Below are 20,729 nucleotides of genomic sequence, written 5' to 3'. Positions count from 1 at the left end.
TATATTATGACTAAGAGTAGGAAAGAAAATATCTTTACTATGGTTTGTGGAATTCATAATCTACCAACGTATACCACTATTCTTGTAACTAAGCTTTTCCACGTAATAGTGAGTCATTGTCATCATAGCGCTCAACCATGTGTGTCGCAAAGGCAGGTGAAATCACCCGATTTTGTTTTTGGCGGCTGAGATGCCCATTGGAATGAATGGGCGTGCAGGAAGCTTGGTGGGTGAGTCAGTCCTTTACAAGGCGGGTGACACCCGCCAAAAGCGTGTGAGTTGAGAGCTATGTGTCATAGCCTGCTTTTTCACGTAACAGTGAGTGAATGTCATAGTCTGCTTGTCCTATATAAATGTATGTAAGTACTTATATAAACGAAAAAAATTAAAACCAATTATGTGTTTGTACAAATATTATTGTTTGAGATTTGATCATAGAGTGTGTATGTTATTTTGTGTGATTATATGTCGTGTATATATTTTATTTCAAAAATGTTAGTTTAATAGTATTTGCATGTGTGTGTGAGTATGAAGAAATTAAACAATATAAAGGTTTGTAAGTGACAGGTCATTTTAGGACAATGAAACAATGATCGTCCATTCATTTCTCAGATTATAGAAGGTAAAAGTCGGTTAGAAAATGTGTTCATGTACTGTGTAGAAAATATGCATACCTGTACTTTCTGTTCATGTATATGGATATGGACCAAGCTGCAAGTAGAAATATTGGTGATTTGTATAGTATTTCTCGTAGATCGTGGTTGTCAATGGTATGAGACTTGTACTCCGAGAGATACACCATACATTTGTAGTGCTGCTCTATGATGATGCAGTTACATGTAGAGTTATTGGATTTGATTGGTGGATGGTCATGTGATTGCTTAGCTACATCCAATTAGGGAATGGCACAGAGAGTGAAATCGAAATGGTAGAAGGGCTGTACATGTTACGATACGTTCGCGGACATGGCGGTAGTTCTAGGACACCGCGTATTACATCCGGGGAATTTGGGGAGGGGAGGTATGGAAATGAGATTGTATGAAGCAAGGGATTGGCCAGTAAAGTTTAGTGAGTGTGTTGTGCTAGGAGAGGCTTTCTCAGATATTGTTTTTGCAGAGAGAAGAACAGATAGCTATGGCTGAGTGTTTCAAAACACAGATTGTATGGATTTTGGGAGACTCGTGGATTCATTGGTTGAAGGTGCATGCAGAAAGCTGTGGAGTATCTATAGATCTTGGATTCCCACATGTGGAAGTGCACTGGCATGGAGTGCGTGGAATGAAGTGGTTGGACTTGCTACCTCTCTGTGCAACTTTGAAGATAGAGGAACATCCAGACATAATTGTAATTCATTGTGGAGGGAACAGTTTAGGACATGTGTCTGGAATTTCTTTGCAATTTGCAATGAAAGAAGGACTTCAGAAGATAATGGACATGTTTCCAAACTCTAAAATAATTTTTTCACGGATTGCGCAGAGACAAGTGTGGCTTTTTTCTTTGTCATGTGGTCCACAAATGGAGAAAGCAAGGCGTAATGTTAATAAGGCTGTTTGTGCCTTCCTAAGAGATTTTGGCATTTCCTCTTTTAACAATGAAAATATTTTGTTTTGTAGTACATACATTTTTCGCAAAGATGGAGTCCATCTTACTCATGCTGGCAATCAGATTTTTCTGAGAAATGTACAAAATGCATTGCGACCTTTTTTAGAAATACATCATTCGTTTTGAAGTACGCCTTACGTAGTTAAAATGTTTTACATTCAAACACCTCCCAAAGGCTCTTTTCAGAGCCACCACTTCCTGTTAGAGAAAAATGCATTGGTTTCAACAGGGTAGAAATGCAATTGTTTTTCTGTTCGCGGACCGTCCGCGGACTTTCACGAAATGGAAATGGCTATGCTTTATGTATCTTCACTTCTATTTTTTAACTATGAAAGGCGGCTCTGAAGAGAGCCTTATTTTTTTTTTGATTTTTGTTATTTTAGATTTTTTTTGTTCTTTTTTATACACGACACACTAGGAGAGGAGAGAAAGGAGGGCAAACGGAGGGGGACAGCAACCAAAGGGATAAGAAAGGGCGAGCTGAGAGAGGAAGATGTAGAGTGGGTTTTATTTGGGTAGTGAGCAGGTCTTCTGGTGCTCTGAGACGATCGTCTCAAAAGCACTCCGAAGTCGTACCCCCCTGCAGAGTACTGTGTCACAGTACACACATACAACTGTGACCCTCGAAAGGTAAGGGTCATCAGAATTCTGTATGGCCTGTGAGGCAGCTTGAGGAAGATGCTGTCCCATAGAGGTGTTCCTTGTGGTGACAGGATCAGGAACGGAGGATGAAGTAGAGGCAATCAACCTACTACGCTTCTCGCAAGGTACAACCTTGCGAATGGCCCCAGTGTGGAATGAGCGCAGGTGTCGCTTCATGGTAGTGGTCCCAAAGCTATACAAACCATGTTTCCCGCGACTGAGTACCATTTTGCACTCATTACAGGTGACACGGTTCGCATGAGACTTAGGACCGTTTCCATGAACGGTAAACAACCGCCACATCCAAGATTCACGCCGAGGGCGGGTAGTAGGGATTTCCTCTACCTCATTCTCGTCATCCTCTTCTTCCTCCTCTGTATCCTCACTCCTGTTCCCCTCTTCAGGCCCATGGGGAAATGGTGGTGGTGGAGGGGTTGGGGGTGGTGCTGAGGCAGATGTAGCACCATGTGGTAATAGTCGAGCCTTGGATGTCATAGGCTTGGAGAAGGAAATCTCAATCTGCAAAGTATGCAGCAAAATGCAGTGTGCTCTGTGGAATAGTCAGAAACACAATGAGAATGCGCTCTAGGGCGTGGTCTTATATCGGGGTGCTTGTGCGCGGGTCACAGACATGCGCGCCGTCCGCAAGACAGATCGAACATCAAAAAAGGTTAAAAAAGTCACAAAAACTTTGTGGAAAGTTAGGATTAGTATGTGGGATTTGTGGTATGGTGATCTTTTAATGAGAAATATTGTGGATTACTTGGAAATGTACTTTTAAACTGGTCGGGGACACAAACAGTGTCCGCATTTAGAGCACGAGATGAGTGTGGACGCGGTCACATGATTGTTTTGTGAGCATGTTTGCTAAGGTAGCGGTCGTCCGCAGGACACCCAATGTACGGACATTGTTTTGCGCATGCGTGTTGATGTTCTGCGGACAGTGTTCGGGTCCTGAACTAATTCAAAGTGCGTCACATGTAAAACGAACAGTTACGGACAGCCGTTTGTTCTTAGAACAGTTTAATTTATTTGCTAACAATACGGACAGACATAGCGTTTCAAGCACACCTCCATTTTCGTTCATTTAGGAACAATTCAGGACACCACGAGTGTTCTTAGAACAGTTTCTGTTTGCTATCGAACACTACGAATAGGCATAGTGTTCTTAAGGACACCTCCATTTTCATTTATTTACGAACATTTCAGGACACTACGAGTTCTTTGAACATTTTCAACTTGCATGAGAACATTACGGACAGATGTAGTGTCCTCAGGACAGTCACATTTTCGTTTCTTTACAAACATTTCCGAACAACCGCGTTGTCCGTGGACACCTAAATTGGTTTTATCACAAGGAACTGAAAGTAATTACAACACAATATAAGAAAAGTAACTTTATTTCATATATATATACAATTATGACTGGGAAGGTGGGGCAGAAACGGAAACAAAAACAGGAGAATTAGGGATTTCTAGATAACTGGGATCAGGTGAAGAAGGGAAGGAAAGCTCATCGAAACGCTTTGGTCCATAGACATGGTTTGGGCTTAACTGCGTGGGATAGGGTGAGGGGGGACAAGTGCAGGGTGGACAATGGTGTGCTGTTGGGGGTTTCACATAATTTTCCACAAAGTTTTTCAAATCCATAAAATTTTGCATAAGGTCGTCCATTTTTTGATTAATCTGCTGGAGAGTGATATCCTCTCATTGTTGTTGTGAGAGTTGTCGTGAGAGCTTGGAATTTTTGTATGGTCTGTAATAAAAAAAATGGATATGTTAAATGTATACAGAATAATATGTATTAATTGGTTTATATAGTAAAGTGTGTACCATTAGGTGGACTATTTTCTAACATTTCCTCTCGTGGGAAATGCTCGTCTAGCCAGTCGAGAGTACTACACATTTCTGTGAGAAAACAAAAAAGTAATATGTTTTGTTTTCTAATATAGAAAGTTTATAAATATATGAGTAAAAAGAAGTGCACTTACTATGTCTGGTGAGATATGTAATCAGTAGTGTATACGTCTGGTCTTGCTGTTGGTTGTGGAGCGTCTGTGAGGTAATTATGGTGGAAGCCACTTTATCTTCTTTTGGTATATTCCATTTTAAAACATATTGTATTTACATGAATGGTTAGTGTGTTACATATATGGGTAACATTTTTTAAGTATTACTACATATACTTTGTATGTGTGCTGCTTTGTGAATTTGTTAAATGTTCCTATGTTATGATATAACTATTACACATACCTCCCCAGAGTTTTTAGGTGGTGGTACTGTTGTCCAAACATGTCTGCGGACCGTCAAATTCAGTAGAAAGGGTTCAGTATGTTCCATATTATATGTACATAAAATCAAAGTTATTATTGTTAAATTGTGCTACTAAAAAACTATGAAATTCAGGAAAAGAACTTTGTTAAAGGGACGTTATGGTTAAGTTGTGCTACTAAAAAACTATGAAATTCAGGAAAAGAACTTTGTTAAAGGGACGTTATGGTTAAGTCGCGCTACTAAAAACCTATGAAATTCATTGAAAAAACATTGTTAAAGAGACGTTATGGTTCAAAGTAAAACCGAAAAACCTCTGAAATTCGCCAGTTATGGTAAGATAAGCAACCATAACTCGCGCCGCCACCGTGCACTGCTAAGACTAACACCCAGGACATCAAAGATGACATCACAAATGTCACTGATGACATCACTGATGACATCACGTCTGGCTCCCTCTTTTTTCCTTTACTGATATATCTAGGCCAGTTACAATCAGGAACTAAAAATTCACTATACTATAATACAAAGTACTATGTTTGTAGACTTATACTACAAATATGTTCTTACAGTAATTCACTTAGGGTCCACTCAAAGCATATGAACCATATACAAGGGAGAAAAGACAGACTTGGAAGACAACAATGCTTTCTATGTATGAAGATGATTAGTACGGTTATCAACACTGTTATAGTTCTGTATTTTTATTACTGTACTTTCCCTGAATATGCTCATATTTGTACACATTGCACGTACACTACTTTCATTAGGGTCTAGTCAAAATATGTGATAGTTATACATAGGGAAGTAGTAGCTTTGAAGCAGAGAAATCATTTCTGTACATGAAGATAATCAGTTACGTTATGAAAATTGTCGGGTAATACTGCTGTTTTTTGTTTACTTCACTTTCCCTGTATATGCTCTATTTGTATGTGTTATTGTCGGTTTGTGTTTGGTGTGCAGTAATGCAATAATGTAGTAATTGAGTTTTATTAGCTATCTATTACATGTTTCACATTATGCAAAACTCTAATAAAAAAGCAGTTATCATTTCAGTATTCAACATGGCAAGATTATGAATATTGCACCTTTATCATTTATGCTGCACACACTGCTTATGTTTCTGCATGAATAGCTTAGTATACTGGATAGAACTTCATAATAGAATGCTATGTATATCAACACATTCCTTAATGCACTAATTAGCTCATGATATTTATTCCAATGATCCTTGACACTTTTTTGTCAAAATTACAATAAGAATCCCTTCTACAGAGTTTTCATGAAAAGTAAATGCACATGTGATGTCATCAGTGATGTCATCAGTGACATTTGTGATGTTATCTTTGATGTCCTGGGTGTTAGTCTTAGCAGTGCACGGTGGCGGCGCAAGTTATGGTTGCTCATCTTACCATAACTGCCGAATTTCAGGGGTTTTTCAGTTTTACTTTGAACCCTAACGTCCCTTTAACAACATTTTTTCAATTAATTTCATAGGTTTTTAGTAGCGCAACTTAACCATAACGTCCCTTTAACAAAGTTTTTTTACTGAATATACATATATATATATATACTAAAAAAAAACTTGCGCTACTAAAAACCTGTGAAATTCACATTTCTTTTTTATAAACATGACATAATACAAACGTCACATTATACTTCCAAGTAAAACCGAAAAACCCCTGAAATTCACCAGTTATGGTTGCCTCGGCAACCATAACTGCCCGCACCACTGTGCACTGCTAACACTAACACCCAGGACATCAAAGATGACATCACAAATGCGCGTGCGTAATGAGCGGTCAACTGAAAAAGCAACTCATCTGGCCTCGACTGAGAAACCAAATACATTCTTTCTTTGAAGTAACATATTGCAATTCAATTATGAGAACTGCTACTCACATACACCTCCAGAAGCGCCGTTTCCTGAAAACACTGCAGATGGTTGCCTTAGTGTTTTAAACTAACTACGCCAGTCTGACCGCAATTTAATTTCAAAAACATTGTAACTCACATGCCGTAATTGGTCGTGGTACAGTGAGCAGAAGCTTGCATTTAAACGTATCACTTTTTCAGTTTGTGCTTCCACATCCCATTGTGGCCCCCTCAAACGTGTCCTTCTGAAATACTATTGCATCAATGTGACAAGTCCAATGCTGTCTTCTTTTATATGATTTTCTGGAGGTATGGGCGTACACTAAAACATGAATAAAAGATAGGGGGGCCACAGAAGAAAGCTGACGTATTTCACGCTGTTTTACAAGCAATCAGAGAAAGAGTCACAAACTTTTTCCCCCAATCACTTTAAGGTGAAAAAAAGACGTTTTGAGAACCCCTTATAACTTTCCTCCCCGTGCACGAAACATCAACAAATGTTCCAAAGAAAGTCAGAGTGTTAGATTCTTTTTTGTTGAAACTCTTAACGAACTATCCGAGGGTACCACAGGTATAAGGCTGCCAAAAAGTGTTCTTCCTATGGAAACAGCACCTGCACCATAACAACACAGCCACTAATGTGCTTGTCTAATATGCTGCAGTGATTTTGGGCTGGACCTACACATTTGGATATGTGCGCACAAACATTTGAATGTACACGTGTACATTGCCTTATAACTGCACTGCTGATAAGGTCGTTTCTGGGTGCTTGGCCTTCGGCCATGCAGCCAACACTGTATACCATCCCCAGAACCATCTAACATGCTAGCCTATACTACGGGTGTATGCATTGCTGTAATATGATGTGGTGGTTCTGGACAGGGCCTTGGGTTTTAAGTATTGTATGTTGCCTACAGCCTGCAGCCATGCAGGCAAAACTCTACATCCTTCCCACAACCACCTCAGTGATGTACTGTGGTAGGGGTATATTGATAGGAGTGGTATGATTCACCTCATCTCGCCACAGACTGCATGCCTAGTTGTATGTCCATAGATATTGGAATGTTTTGGTGTGCACTGGCTTATACCTCCAGCCCTTATAACTTTGTTTTTGGGAGCATGGCCTTCAGCCAAGCACCCAACACAGCACACACTCCCCCACAACCATATAATCCATAATCAATACTACAGGTGTATCTACGGTTGTGACATGCTGCGGTGGTTGTGGCCAGGGCCTACAGTTTTGGAAGTAGGGCCTTCGGCCTACGGCCATGCATCCAAGACTCTAGGCCCTGCCCACAACCACCAAAGCATGTCACAACCATGGTACCGTACTAATAAATAAGAGACCCATAGGAAAATGTAATGTATTAACGACATGAACGCAATGTCAATGGTCACTAACACCACGCGTGTCCTTCGATCATTTTCAAGGTGCCTGCACACAGTACGTACTGAAATACGCTTATTACACCCCTCATTTTCTGGACGTACAAATATCCTGAACAAGGTGGCAATGGAGAATGCATCACTACCAATTGCCGCCCAAATAAGCACAGTATTTCGTCCATCTCTTGCTCTCTAAACCTCGCCAATCACTATAGAACATCACAATATTTTCCCAAACACCATTTCGCATGGCCAATACATCATTAACACCTCCCGTCCAAACAAGTACAGTATTTAACCCATCTCTTACTCTGTTTCCTCCTCACTCACTGTAGCAGAGCAAAACACTTTCCAAAACAGCATTTCGCCTCTGGTGGCGACCGTTTTGTCTTCGGATCCAAGATGTCAGGCGCATCCACACATTCAGACGCACATCACGGCCCGCTGTAGCCAATCGGCGAAGACGTTGCGTGTCTGCGGTCATGACGCAACCCCCCCTGGCCAATCGGTATATTGTCCGCGGAGCGAACAGGGAAGTGTGACCGCGGAGCGGACATAGATATCACTAATTTTTAGAGACATATTCTTTAATCGTTTTAAAGGCAACTACTGGACGGATTGTCACCAAATTTACAAAAGCACTGTTTCGGGACCAAGCCCCTGCCGCAAATTTGGTGAAAATCCGTCCAGCGGTTTGGCCTGTACCCATGCGCAAAGTTTTTCCCCCATTCACTCTAGGGAAAAAAAGACTTTTTGGGACCCCCCTATAAGTTTCCCCCCCTGGACCAAACCTCACCTAACTTTGCAAAAAAATTCAGAGTGGACCATATACTTTTTTTTGCAAAGTTTGGCGAGGATTCGTCCAGGGGGAGTGGAGTTATAAGCCGCCCAAAAAGTGCTCTTTCTATGGAAACAGCAACTTAAGCAAAACTACACGGCCACTACTGTGGCCGTGTAATTAATAAATAAATAAATATATATAAATATATATATATATATATATTCACTGAAAAAACTTTGTCAAAAGGGACGTTATGGTTAAGTTGGACTAATAAAAACCTATGAAATTCAAAGAAAAATCTTTGTTAAACGGACGTTATGGTTCCAAGTAAAACTGAAAAACCCCTGAAATATGCCAGTTATGGTAAGATAAGCAACCATAACTTGCGCCACCACCGTGCACTGCTAAGACTAAGACCCAGGACATATAAGATGACATCACAAATGTCATTGATTACATCACTGATGACACACGTGACATGTCCACTGCAGACAACAACAAAGAGGTTTCAGCGTAGACAATTCAGCAGACATCTTTGAACGGGAGACAACAGTATTGTATAATACCAACTGAAGATACAGTGCAAAGTAGAATACAAACAGTTAAATATTCTGTTTGAGTGATGATACACATACAGCATAAAATGTATTTCAAACCGAACCCTTCTTTGCACTGCGATAAATTGCTAGACATCCACATTTATCCAATCATGTCAATCCCAGCTCAGAGCCATAAACAATCACAGCCCGGCATCAGATTCATAGGAGTATCCAAATACAAACACAAACTTGTATTAATTGCGGAAAGCAGCATTTCAAAAATAAAGTGCACATTTGTTACAGCGTTGTTGGGACTAGCAGCATACATGGTAAAGTGCAACATAGTACATCAGTGCAGTAATTGCTTTTAAAAGACCACCTAATATTATTTCAAAGATAAAGGGTATAATGATAAATTGCGTAGTGCATGATAACATCAGACCGCTAGCAGCATTCAAAATAAGGTGCAAAATCCATATACAATCTGAATTAGTCTAGAGCAGCATTGAAAAGGTAGCAGCACATTCAATGATTGCACAATTAAGGAAGACAAGAAATGACTAGCATATGACTTTAAAAATGAAAGTGCATCACAATTGAGCAAATCCATAATCAAATACAAGATATCATAATAAAACAGTTAAAATCATATATAACCAAGTCGAAAAGACAAACTGACATGCAAGTGCATACAGTTAAATGTACCTGTCAGTAAAGCCTCATGAGTGCATCAATTTAATTCATTAAGGTGCTTATCGCTGCGCAATACATTTTCACAATTTCTACTAAATTTTACAGAATGATAAATGTTAAAAACAAACACCATCATTGACAATTTATGTACTGCATCACAAAAATGCTCCAGCAACAAAACGCATGCATTTGGAAAGTCAAGCACAAAGGAGAAGAGAAGGCAGCAATGTAAACTTCAATCTACAAAAGATGAAAAATAAAACCGGGATCCCACACAAAGCTGAGTAGTGATGTCAGCCCAAAGAAACATGATCTTTCCTTAAAAGAATGAAAGAACACATGCAGCGGCCAAAAAAAAAAAACAAAGAAAAGGGGAAAAAGGAAAAAAAAATATAGAGGGCATGACATACAGGATTGACCTAATTATAGAAGAGACCAGTGAGACAAAAGCAAGTGTTTATACTCCAAAAAAGGTATAGAGCTCCTCATCTATATTATGACCATTGGGAGTTTTGGTGTCAAAAGGCTAGAATAATCTTAGTTTCTAACTGCCTTAAATTCAATCTCCGGTCGCTGCCTCTTTGATGTATGGGAACATGTGCCACTCCAAAAAAAGGCCAAAAGACGGAAATCATTGCCATAGTCTTGCTTAAAATGTTTTGTCATAGGATACGTAGGGTCAGAATTCTTTATAGCTTTCAAATGCTGGAGAATTCACAGTTTGAGTTTACAGGTGGTGCTGTCTACGTACTATTTCGAGCACGGACATGAGAGCACATAAACTACAAATGTAGTGTTGCAATTAATAGAATATTTGATTTCATAGGTGACATCAGTAATTGGATGTTTGAAAGACTTTTGCACCTTTGCATGAGCACACACCTTACATTTGTAGCAATTGGTAAAACCTAACGGAACACCAGACATCCAATTCGAAAAACAATTATTTTGTGAGGGAGGTAAGAAACTTGAAACCAGTCTGTCTTTGAGAGAGGGTACTCGCTTGTAAGTTAATGTTGGAAGTGCAGAAAGAAGAGGGCACAGATCTTTGTCCAAAGTGAGTACACGCCAATGCTTCTGGACAATTCTGCGAACCTTCGAAGAGACATTATCACAGGTCACAATCTAACTGAGCTCATCATTGTTTGTTGATTTTTTTGGAACTTGTGTCATATAAAAGTTTATCCCTTGAGAGACCACGTGCCCTCACAGGCAGATTAAATGATTTTCTTATCATATCCTTGTATTAAAAAGTCCATAGCAGCCAGCGCACAGCACCAGTCATATTGTTGAATATCGGTGCAATTGCGGCGAAAGCAAATACATTCGCCATATGGAATACTCTTTTTTACAAGATGGTGGGTGGCAGCTACTGGCATGCAGTTGAAGGCCAGTGTTCGAGGATTTTTTATAGAGGGATGTATGGATCTCCATAGTATCAAGGGTGACCATGACATCAAGATATACAATTTCATGATAACTATGGCATTCCGTAAACCTCAAATTAACCAACTTATTGTTGATGCTTGTGGCAAATGATAACCAGTCAACTTCAGTGCCCTTCCAAATTATAAAAACATTGATGTACTGCCACAATGACAATCTGGGAAAACTCAAAGAAATGAAATCAGACAGAAATGTTTCCTCCCACCACCCCATGGTCAAATTAGCATAAGAGGAGCAAAGGTACTACCCATCGCATTACCTCTGACCTGCCGAAAAAAAAAGAACCTTCAAAGATGAAAAACCTTATTGGTCAAACGAAAAAACAACATTTGAAGGATCATGGTACTGTGGCCCAATAAATTCAATGATCGCGTATCCAGGAAATATACATACATTTTTTTTAAAACTCTCTCAACTCGGGTTTTCGTGCTGATTCAAAATGAAGTTACTTGGATTTATCCTGGACTTAAACCTGGATAGGGTGAATTGTTTCACAAATAAGTTATGATGATGAATTCTGACTTCTCCATAAACCAGAGTTACTTAAAGTAACTTCTTTGTGAATCCATTAGCCATCATCAGTTTCAAGTCAGAACTAAGTCAGTTATTCATAGTAGCTTTTTTGTGAATCGACCAATTAGAATTTAAGCGATTGATAAATACATTACTAACCTCAGCAGCTGCTACTTCTGTGAAGGTATTTAGGGCTCGTTCGACATTTGATTTCTGTTTGGTGGCCATAAGGCAGTAATTTTCCATGATACGCAGCTGGATATGGCCCTGTATTGTCTGTGGTTTGAGTTCTTTAAGCAGTTTTTCTGCTGTTCTCACAGCTAACTGCACAGATTCTTGCTTCTCTGTTGAATTTCTATAAAAACACAAACTTGTTTTAGAAATCAAAAGCACAGTGTATTCAAAGTGAAATTAATCCATGCAAATCCAGAAATGGAAGCACACAAAGTTATTAAGTTGCATTCACAAAGATCATCACCCAGGTAGCAATTATACCCAGCAATTCAGTATTAACCGCATACTTTTCGGAAGCACATAGATGCTCACATTTCAAGAATAGATCATCGTGTATTAAAATTACACTGCAATATTAGATTAAAAAGAAATCTAGAGGGGACCTCTACAGTCGTTGAGGCTATAAACTCTAAATATTATAGATTGTTCTGAGACCATAGGTTTTAAGTTAGTTAACTAGCGTGCCTAAACCTTTTCATAAGTAATCTATTTCAACAGAGAATTGTATACAAAGGCATTTTCAGTTGTTGAACGCATTTCTAATAAAGAAAAAATGACATTTTTACCAAATCCTATCACCGGACCCAACAACATTGCAAATTGCATTACTAAAAAGAAACAGTCCAATAAAAAGCAGTCAACCCATCCTAGCCTAGCAATATGTCAAACTGTTCGCTGAAAATAAGCAGGAAGCCATAAATACAGAAAATCCCACATTTTCTGAGAATCAGATGCATCAGGTTCTTGTGCCATCCTTCAATTAAATAGTGTCCAAGCAAAATGGTGTGGCTACCTTTAGAGGTTGTCATTCAATTTACTCTCCATATTGCACATATCCTGTCATCTGTAGATTATTTTCTGATATAGGTGAGAAACAGTAGAAATCGCTCCAAATATCACAAAATTCAACATCTCAGCTATTTCTTTAGGCCTACATTATTTAATCGTGGATTAGTAATGAAACCACACAACTCCTAAAACAGTCTTTGGCAAACTTGGAAAATCAACGTTCAGTATGTGATAAGTTGGCATGCCAAATTTAATTGTTGAATGATTTTGTCACTTAGAGCAAGGCTGAAGGAATAAACAAACACATTTGTGAAAGCAAATGTCAAAAATGTCCAAACAACTGTTATATCAATAACATTAATATAACATGCCATCAGAAAATAATTTTTGAAGGTGCCTCTTCCAAAAATATAAATTGGTGCAGCTGTATTTGAAAAAATGGAATAAGGAAAAAACTCTCCATACTCAACTGACACTAAAAACTACAATGGGTGAATGTGCGTCTACCAAATCATTACATTTGAAAGCTTTTAGGGTGAGCCTTTTGAATTTGCCACACAGGATTTGGTACCCCATTGCATAGCAGTAGGCACTGAACACATTATATACATACAATCATATGATTTTTAGACCAGCACTGCCCAAATGTGCCAGATGATAGCACATCCGCATGTTGACTAGCACAGTTACCATTAATCATTAGAGATACAATAAATGAACACAGCTTCCCAAAAGTAAAGATAATCCGTAATAATCAGCCGTTTTTTGAAACACCTCGATATTCCACAAGGCATTGCTTAATAGGCCATTACTTTATAGTTCAACATTTAACAAAAGAGCTCTGCCACCAGAGCCTCTGCGAAAAGCCAAGCACATGTATTATTTTGATCTGCTGAATAGCTGTAATTCCTTCTTAAACAGGGTATTTAGTTCTCTGACGTTTGCAACATTCTCTAGAACAATATTATGCGTAAGATATTCAACATGTTACTCACCATAATGACTAATGTACTATCCTTGTCCATCCACCAAGATGTTCCTTGACGTCTAGATAATTTTAAATAGGGATGCAGGGTGGGCCATATGGAGAGAAGGGGACTATCAAGCAGGAGTACCTAAGTCAATACAATGAGTAGCTTTTTTCGTATGATTATGTGCAATCCCCTTTCCTTTATACGCATGGCAGTTTACCAAGTAATATTGGTATAGGAAGGGGGTGCTTAAACAGCTTTACAAAAGTTTTTCTTGATGAGCATCTGCCAAATCGAATACCAGCTCTTAATATCACAGTGTGTGTGTGAGAGAAAGAGAATGCAGCCCATGAACAATATATCATTCTAGGATAAAAGATAAAGTCCCTCTCGTGGTAGATACTTGAGGTGTTTGCTTGCCTGCAGAGGCACCTACATATAAGATGAAGATCTGATATGCAGGATGTTGTCTTGCCCAAAAAAAGCATAAGGGCCAGACGTACATATAGGTTAGTGAGAGTTCCCTCTACTTCTGAAGTCAGGTTTGGAAGAAATGTCAGTTAGCAGACTTCCTGCTTTATGGAGATGAATGAGTAGTGCATTTTGAGCACCTAGTTTCACTCTGGAGGACTGTGAAAAGTTCCCTTTAGGGGCAGTGCTTGGAGCTCACTTGCTGTACGAGCTGATGGGATTATGACTAGAACTTCCAGGAGAACAATTTCAGTTATATCCAGGGGTTCTAAGCCATCCCTGAGAAGACTAAATTTAGGTCCAAAGGGCAAGATTTACAAAAAATGGAAAACCCTTTTTACCCCCAGGTTGCAAAGAGAGAATGACTATTGCGTCGCATTTGTATGATTTGCAAGAGTTTACCTAAATATCCAGCATGTCCTGCTTGGCAATTAAAGTAGACATGGGTTGACTTCTCTTTAAAAGGTCCAATGCAATCACCTCCAGTGATATTGAGATCTCACAGGATTTACTGCCATCCAGTATGTTGTCCTGTTGCAAATCTTAATAGAATGCTAAATTCTGATTGCTGACTCTAAGCCTTGCCACTCGGCTACCTTAACTTGATTGGGTTTGGCTAGACTTCAGCGTCTTTTGTGAGGAGTAAGGAATGAAACACAAGTTAGCAATGTTTTTGGTTAAATACTTTTATTGGAAATAAAATGGGTTGAGAAAATACCTCTCTGACCCTGCTTTAAAAAGAATTTCCCCACCTGAACTAAAAATAAAGATCTGTTTGTGTCAGAATGTCCAAAATTAAAACTGTTCCGTGCCCAAAGTTCTATTCTGACCTTCACACTAAAGAACAAGTTACTTTCTTACCTGGTAACGTTCTTTCGATGGGATGGTCCGATGACGTATTCCATATCTATGACATGTAATCACCACAACTGTGCTGCTTCGCAAACTTTTTTCGGCATCTGCGTCCTGCGTCGATGACGTCGATGCGCCGTCGTCGAGGACCTCCTCCGACGTCATCCGATGTGATAAGTAGGACGCATGACGCCCGTAGCCTCAGTTGTAGTTTTTTCCCCCAGAACGTGTGGCATTAGTCAACTGCCAGTCAGACACAAAGCCTTGCGGAACGTAAGCTGCAATCGCAAAAGAAATTCTGCAGCGGGGAAGGCAGGGAGGGAGCGATATGGAATACGTCGTCGGACCATCCAATCGAAAGAACGTTACCAGGTAAGAAAGTAACTTGTTCTTCGAGGGGATTGGGTCCTCCGACGTATTCCATATCTATGACAGACTCCCAAAGCAGTATCAGAGCAAGGAGGAGGGAAAGAATTTAGAATCAAAATTTAGAATTGCCAATCAAATAGCAGAGCAAAGGACCGCCTTGCCAAAGGCCAAATCCTGTCCTCGGATGGAATCGAGGGAATAGTGACGTACAAATATATGTACTGAAGCCCAGGTGGCAGCATCACAGATGTTGCGAATAGGAACACCCCTCTGCAGGGCAGTAGATGCGGCCATACCCTTGGTAGAATGGGCCCGCAAGCCAGCCGGTGGGTCCTTACCCGCCAAGCGGTAACACTCCGAGATGGCCAAAATAATCCAGCGAGACAAAGTCTGTTTCGTCACAGCTTGTCCCAAACGCTTTCCAGCGTAACCAATAAAGAGTTGATCGTCCACTCTGACCTGGGTCATGCGTGAAACATAAAAGCTTAAAGCTCTCCTAGGATCAAGCCGATGGAGCCTCTCCTCTTCCTTACCAGGATGCGGAGCAGGATAGAATGCCGGAAGAACAACCTTCTGGGCCAAATGAAATTCCGTCACTACCTTCGGAAGAAAAGAAGGACGAACTCCAAGGACAACCCTGTCCTTGTGGAATACAGTGAAGGGTGGCTTAACTGAAAGTGCCTGTAACTCACTCACTCTGCGAGCGGAAGTAACCGCAATTAAAAACACAGTTTTCAGAGTTAACAGCCTCAAAGGGCAAGAATGTAAAGGCTCAAACGGAGCACCCATAAGAAACTTAAGAACAAGGTTTAAATCCCAACCGGGCACCAGGAAAGGTGACGGAGGGAACACATTAGTGAGCCCTTTCAGAAACTGTGAAATTAAAGGGATTTTAAAGTAAGAACACTCTTCAAACGAGCGCTTAAAGATGGACAGCGCCGCCAGGTAACCTTTAATGGTACCCACTTGCAAGCCCCTGTGGGCCAAAGAAAGTAAAAAGGACAGAACCATGGGGATGTCACATGCAAAAGGATCCACATTCTGAACTCTGCACCAGTCGCAGAACCTACGCCAACGGCAACGGTACAGAGACTTTGTTGCTGGCCTTCGGGCCGAGAGCAACACCTCCATCACGTCTTCAGGGAGGTCCCAATCCTTATACCTAACCCTTTCAGAAGCCAAGCGTGAAGGTTGAGGGATCTGACCTCTGGATGGAGAACCTGACCCCCCTCCCGTGAGAGCAGATCGTCTCGGTAGGGAAGACGACGTGGAGGGCAGATGGACAAGTCGAGAAGGTCCGGGTACCACGTCCTCCGAGCCCACGCCGGAGCAATGAGGATCATTCGGGAACCGAACTTCCGTAATCTCCGCAGCACCTCGGGATGACGGGGACTGGAGGAAACGCGTACAGCAGTGGGAATGACCACTCCACCACGAACGCGTCTCCTAACGCTCCTTTTGGAGGAAATTCCCGCGAGCAGAACCTCTCGCACTTCCGGTTGACACTGGAGGCGAAGAGATCCACTTGAGGGGTCCCCCAAAGGGCGAAGATCTCCAGGAGAATATCCTGAGCCAACTCCCACTCGTGAGAGATCGTGCTCTGCCTGCTCAGAGCGTCCGCCGTCACGTTTTCGTCTCCGGCCAGAGGAACTGCCGAGATCGAAACTTCCTGCTGGATGGCCCATAACTCGAGCTGCATCGCCTCCCTGCACAGAGGAAGTGACCCTGCCCCCCCCTTTTTGTTGAGGTAGTGCATGGCCACTGTGTTGTCCGTCAGGATCAGGACATTCTTTCCTCGCACAGTCGGCAGAAAAGCCTTCAGGGCTAGCCTGACGGCCCTCAGCTCCAACAGATTGATATGGAGTCTGGACTCAGACGGAGACCAACGACCGCTGACTGTCAGCCCGTTGGCATGAGCTCCCCATCCCGTGAGGGATGCATCCGTCACGATCGTCACCTCCGGCCAGGGAAGCCAAAATGGAGCCCCCTTCATCAAGTTGCCTTCGACGGCCCACCACAGAAGGTCCCGGGAGACCGAGGGCGGCACCTGAACCGGGTCCGACATCCTGCCGGAGGACTGCGACCATTGCATCTTGAGTGCCCACTGCAAAGATCTCATCCGCAGGCGAGCCTCTGGCACCAGAAGAATGCAGGATACCATGAGGCCGAGCAACCTCAAGAACTCTAACGCTGGGAGTGTCTGGGCATGCTGAAACTTGTGCACCATCTGCTGAATGTGAAGAGCCCTCACCTGGGGAGGAAAACACTGCCCCAGGGAAGTGTCAAGGACTGCTCCGATGTACTGGAGCCGCTGTGTTGGCGTCAAATGGGACTTCTTTAAATTGAGGGAGAAGCCCAGCCTGTGAAGGGAGTGGCAGGTGACAGACAGATGATCCAGGACTTGCTTGGGAGAGCTACCCCTGATCAATCGTCCAGGTAGGGGTAGACGTGAATCCCCCCTTGCCTGAGATGCGCTGCCACCACCACCATGAGCTTGGTAAAAACCCTTGGGGCGGAGGTCAATCCGAGCGACAGGACCCGAAACTGAAAGTGCGAGTCGCCAACCGCGAACCTCAGGTACTTCTTGTGCTTGGGATGGATCGGCACATGGAAGTAAGTATCCTAGAGGTCGAGAGACACCAACCAGTCCTGAAGCTGAAGGGCCTGGAGGACTTGAGAGAGAGTAACCATCTTGAACTTGTCCTTCCTGAGGAGTTTGTTCAAACCGCGCAAGTCCAGGATGGGTCTCAATCCCCCGTCTTTCTTCGAAATCAAAAAATAAGGGGAATACCATCCCTTGTTCCTCTCCGCTACAGGCACCAGTTCTATGGCGCCTTTCTCCAGCAGGGCTTGAATTTCCTGCGCAAGGAGCGGATCCGGACTCTGCAAAGAGGTTCCCCGGTGGATTGTCGTGAGGCCTGTGCCGAAAGGGAAGACAGTAGCTGTGGGTTATGATCTCCAGAACCCACACATCAAAAGTAATGGCTTTCCACTCTACAAGATGCTGCGCCAGCCTTCCCCCAACCGGCGAACCATGGGACATGGCCTCATGACTGAGTGGTAGCGGCTGCGGCGTTACCTGAAGGCAAAGAGGCAACTGCCCGAGAGGCCTTGGCACCACGGGTACCCTGTCGTCCATCCCTGGTACTCCTGCGTTGGCCTCTTTGACTGCCAGCTCCTCTCGCTTTACTGAAGGACGAGTGATAGCGAAAGGAACCACCCCCTCCATTGCTGTCCCCTAGGACAAAAAGGCGGAGGTTGGCGAACTGCAGCGCCCAATGACTTCGCTGCAGCTTTTGAGGTCTGCAACCTCTCAAGGCTCTCGTCAGCCTTGCTGTCAAAAAGGTGTTCACCGTCAAAGGGCATGTTGAGGAGCCGGGACTACACATCAGGAGCAAACCCGAACTTCCGCAACCACGCAAACCTGCGTATCACGGTGCTCGCCGCCATGGACCTGCTGACGCATTCAGCCAAGTTCAAACCCGACTGAACGGACTCACACATGGCATCCTTACCATCCTGGACCATAGCAAGGAAACCATCCCATTCGTCCCCTTCGGGAATATGTTCAGCCGCTAACGCAACATAGTTCCACAGAGTGTGTGTGAAACGAGATAAGGCACAAATGGAGTTGGCCGCCTGAAGCGCCATACCACCAGAAGAAAACACTTTCTTCGCCCAGTCATCAAAACGTTTGTCGTCCCTATCAGGAGGGATGGTAGGGTACGATGCCTGCTTTGCCGGGGCCGTGGCCGCCTGCACCACCAAACTCTCCGGAGTGGGGTGCCTGGTCAAGTAGCAGGGGTCGCTACTGGCTGGACGGTATTTTCGCGACAAGGACCTGCCCACCGCCGGGAGACTCTCCAGAGCAGTCCAAGCCGCCGCCACCCTTCTCTGTAAAGCCATATGGAACGGCAGTACCGGGTCAGTTGGGGGACCAACATCAAGGATGTCCGTGAGATCATCCTGCACAAACTCCCCTGGGGGAGCAGACCATCCCAAGTACTCAGAAACCCTAGCCATAAGGCTTCGGTACCAGGAATCGGCATGAGAGCCAGGCTCAGGCCTACAAAACTCCACCTCCGGAGAGGTGTCCAGTCCACTGGCATCATGCAGTGACTGCCTCAAATCGTCAAACTGACTATGGCCCAAGACAATTTCATCTGGAACCTGACTAGGAACCAGGCCATCAGAATCCTCATCCGCCTCAAATATATTCCAGGTGACGAAAAGAAGGCACCCGAGAGTGTTTGCTCTTAACCAGAGCCTTCCTAGGGGGATCCCCCGTGCCACGGGGTACCTCCAACACCCCGGCCTCGAAAGGCGTCGAGTGAACAGGCATTGGCGCCGAGAGGATCGGCGTCGAGTAAATCGGCATCGACGTCAGATGCAGCGGCACCAGCATCGGCGGTGTCGACACAGTCCTCGAAGCCGGAGCTCCGAGCGTGTCCTTTGACGACCTGAGCGTCGATGGCTTCGACGACTTCCTTGGAGCCGGAGCCTCGAGAAAGCCTGCCGACGCCCTCGACGCCTCAGACGTCGATGTCTTCCCCAAAGACATCACAGGTGCACACGCTCTCGAACGCGTCGAGGACCGGGACCTGGAACGGGTACGTCGAGAACGAGTCCCCTTGTCCGAACGGGACCTCTCCCGTGACTCGTGCCGACCACTCTTGCGAGCGGTGTCTCTCGACCTCTCACGACCGACCCCACTCGGGGGCGCGGACGGCTTAGTACCCTGCGACTCGAGAATCGCCAGCATTTTCTTCCCGAAGGAAGCCCATTCCTCCGGCGTCGCACGGCTGGTGGGGTAAGCGACGTGCCGGGCAGAGTCCTCCGAAGAGGACCTGGAAGACGACCGGTGTCGGCGCTTCCGAGAATGCCTCGAAGAGGCTGAGGAGTGGCGAGACCGACTCCTAGTAGGAGACCCACGAGACTTCCGACGATGACGCGGAGAGTCTCCTCTCGAATCATCCGTCGAAAGCCCCGCAGACTTCGACTTCCGGGGCTTGGACACCCGACCTACCGACAACAACTTCTTACGTTCACGTAAGGCTTTGGACGTGAGCAACTGGCAGTCGATACAGTCATCCGTGTCGTGGGCCTCCCCGAGGCACCAGAGGCAGGCGTTGTGCGAGTCCGTCACCGACATCTTGGACCCACACTCCCTGCACTTCTTGAAGCCCAGAAGCGGGGTCGAAGACGAAGTAGAAGATATCTTCACACGAAGGATTTTCAAAAAAACGAACAGGTTCGAAGAACAGAACTCCAAAGAGTCGAGGCGTTAACCGA

The 20,729-nt window shown here is 43.5% G+C and overlaps 1 protein-coding gene across 1 annotated transcript in view; it reads right to left on the bottom strand.

Annotated features, from left to right (window-relative positions):
• The window catches only part of TTC21B (tetratricopeptide repeat domain 21B), a 1,345,192-nt gene that overhangs the window by 314,167 nt on the left and 1,010,296 nt on the right, over positions 1–20,729 (bottom strand). The window contains exon 25 of the mRNA XM_069616283.1: positions 11,911–12,106. Coding sequence (XP_069472384.1) covers positions 11,911–12,106 — 196 coding nt within the window. The remainder of the gene's footprint in view (positions 1–11,910; positions 12,107–20,729) is intronic.

The sequence above is a fragment of the Ambystoma mexicanum genome, chromosome 9 (assembly GCF_040938575.1).
Source record: "Ambystoma mexicanum isolate Mex_15411 chromosome 9, UKY_AmexF1_1, whole genome shotgun sequence".
Classification (NCBI taxonomy): Eukaryota; Metazoa; Chordata; class Amphibia; order Caudata; family Ambystomatidae; genus Ambystoma; species Ambystoma mexicanum.
The sequence above is the reverse complement of the archived record's forward strand: the minus strand, read 5'-3'. Positions and strand labels throughout refer to the sequence as shown.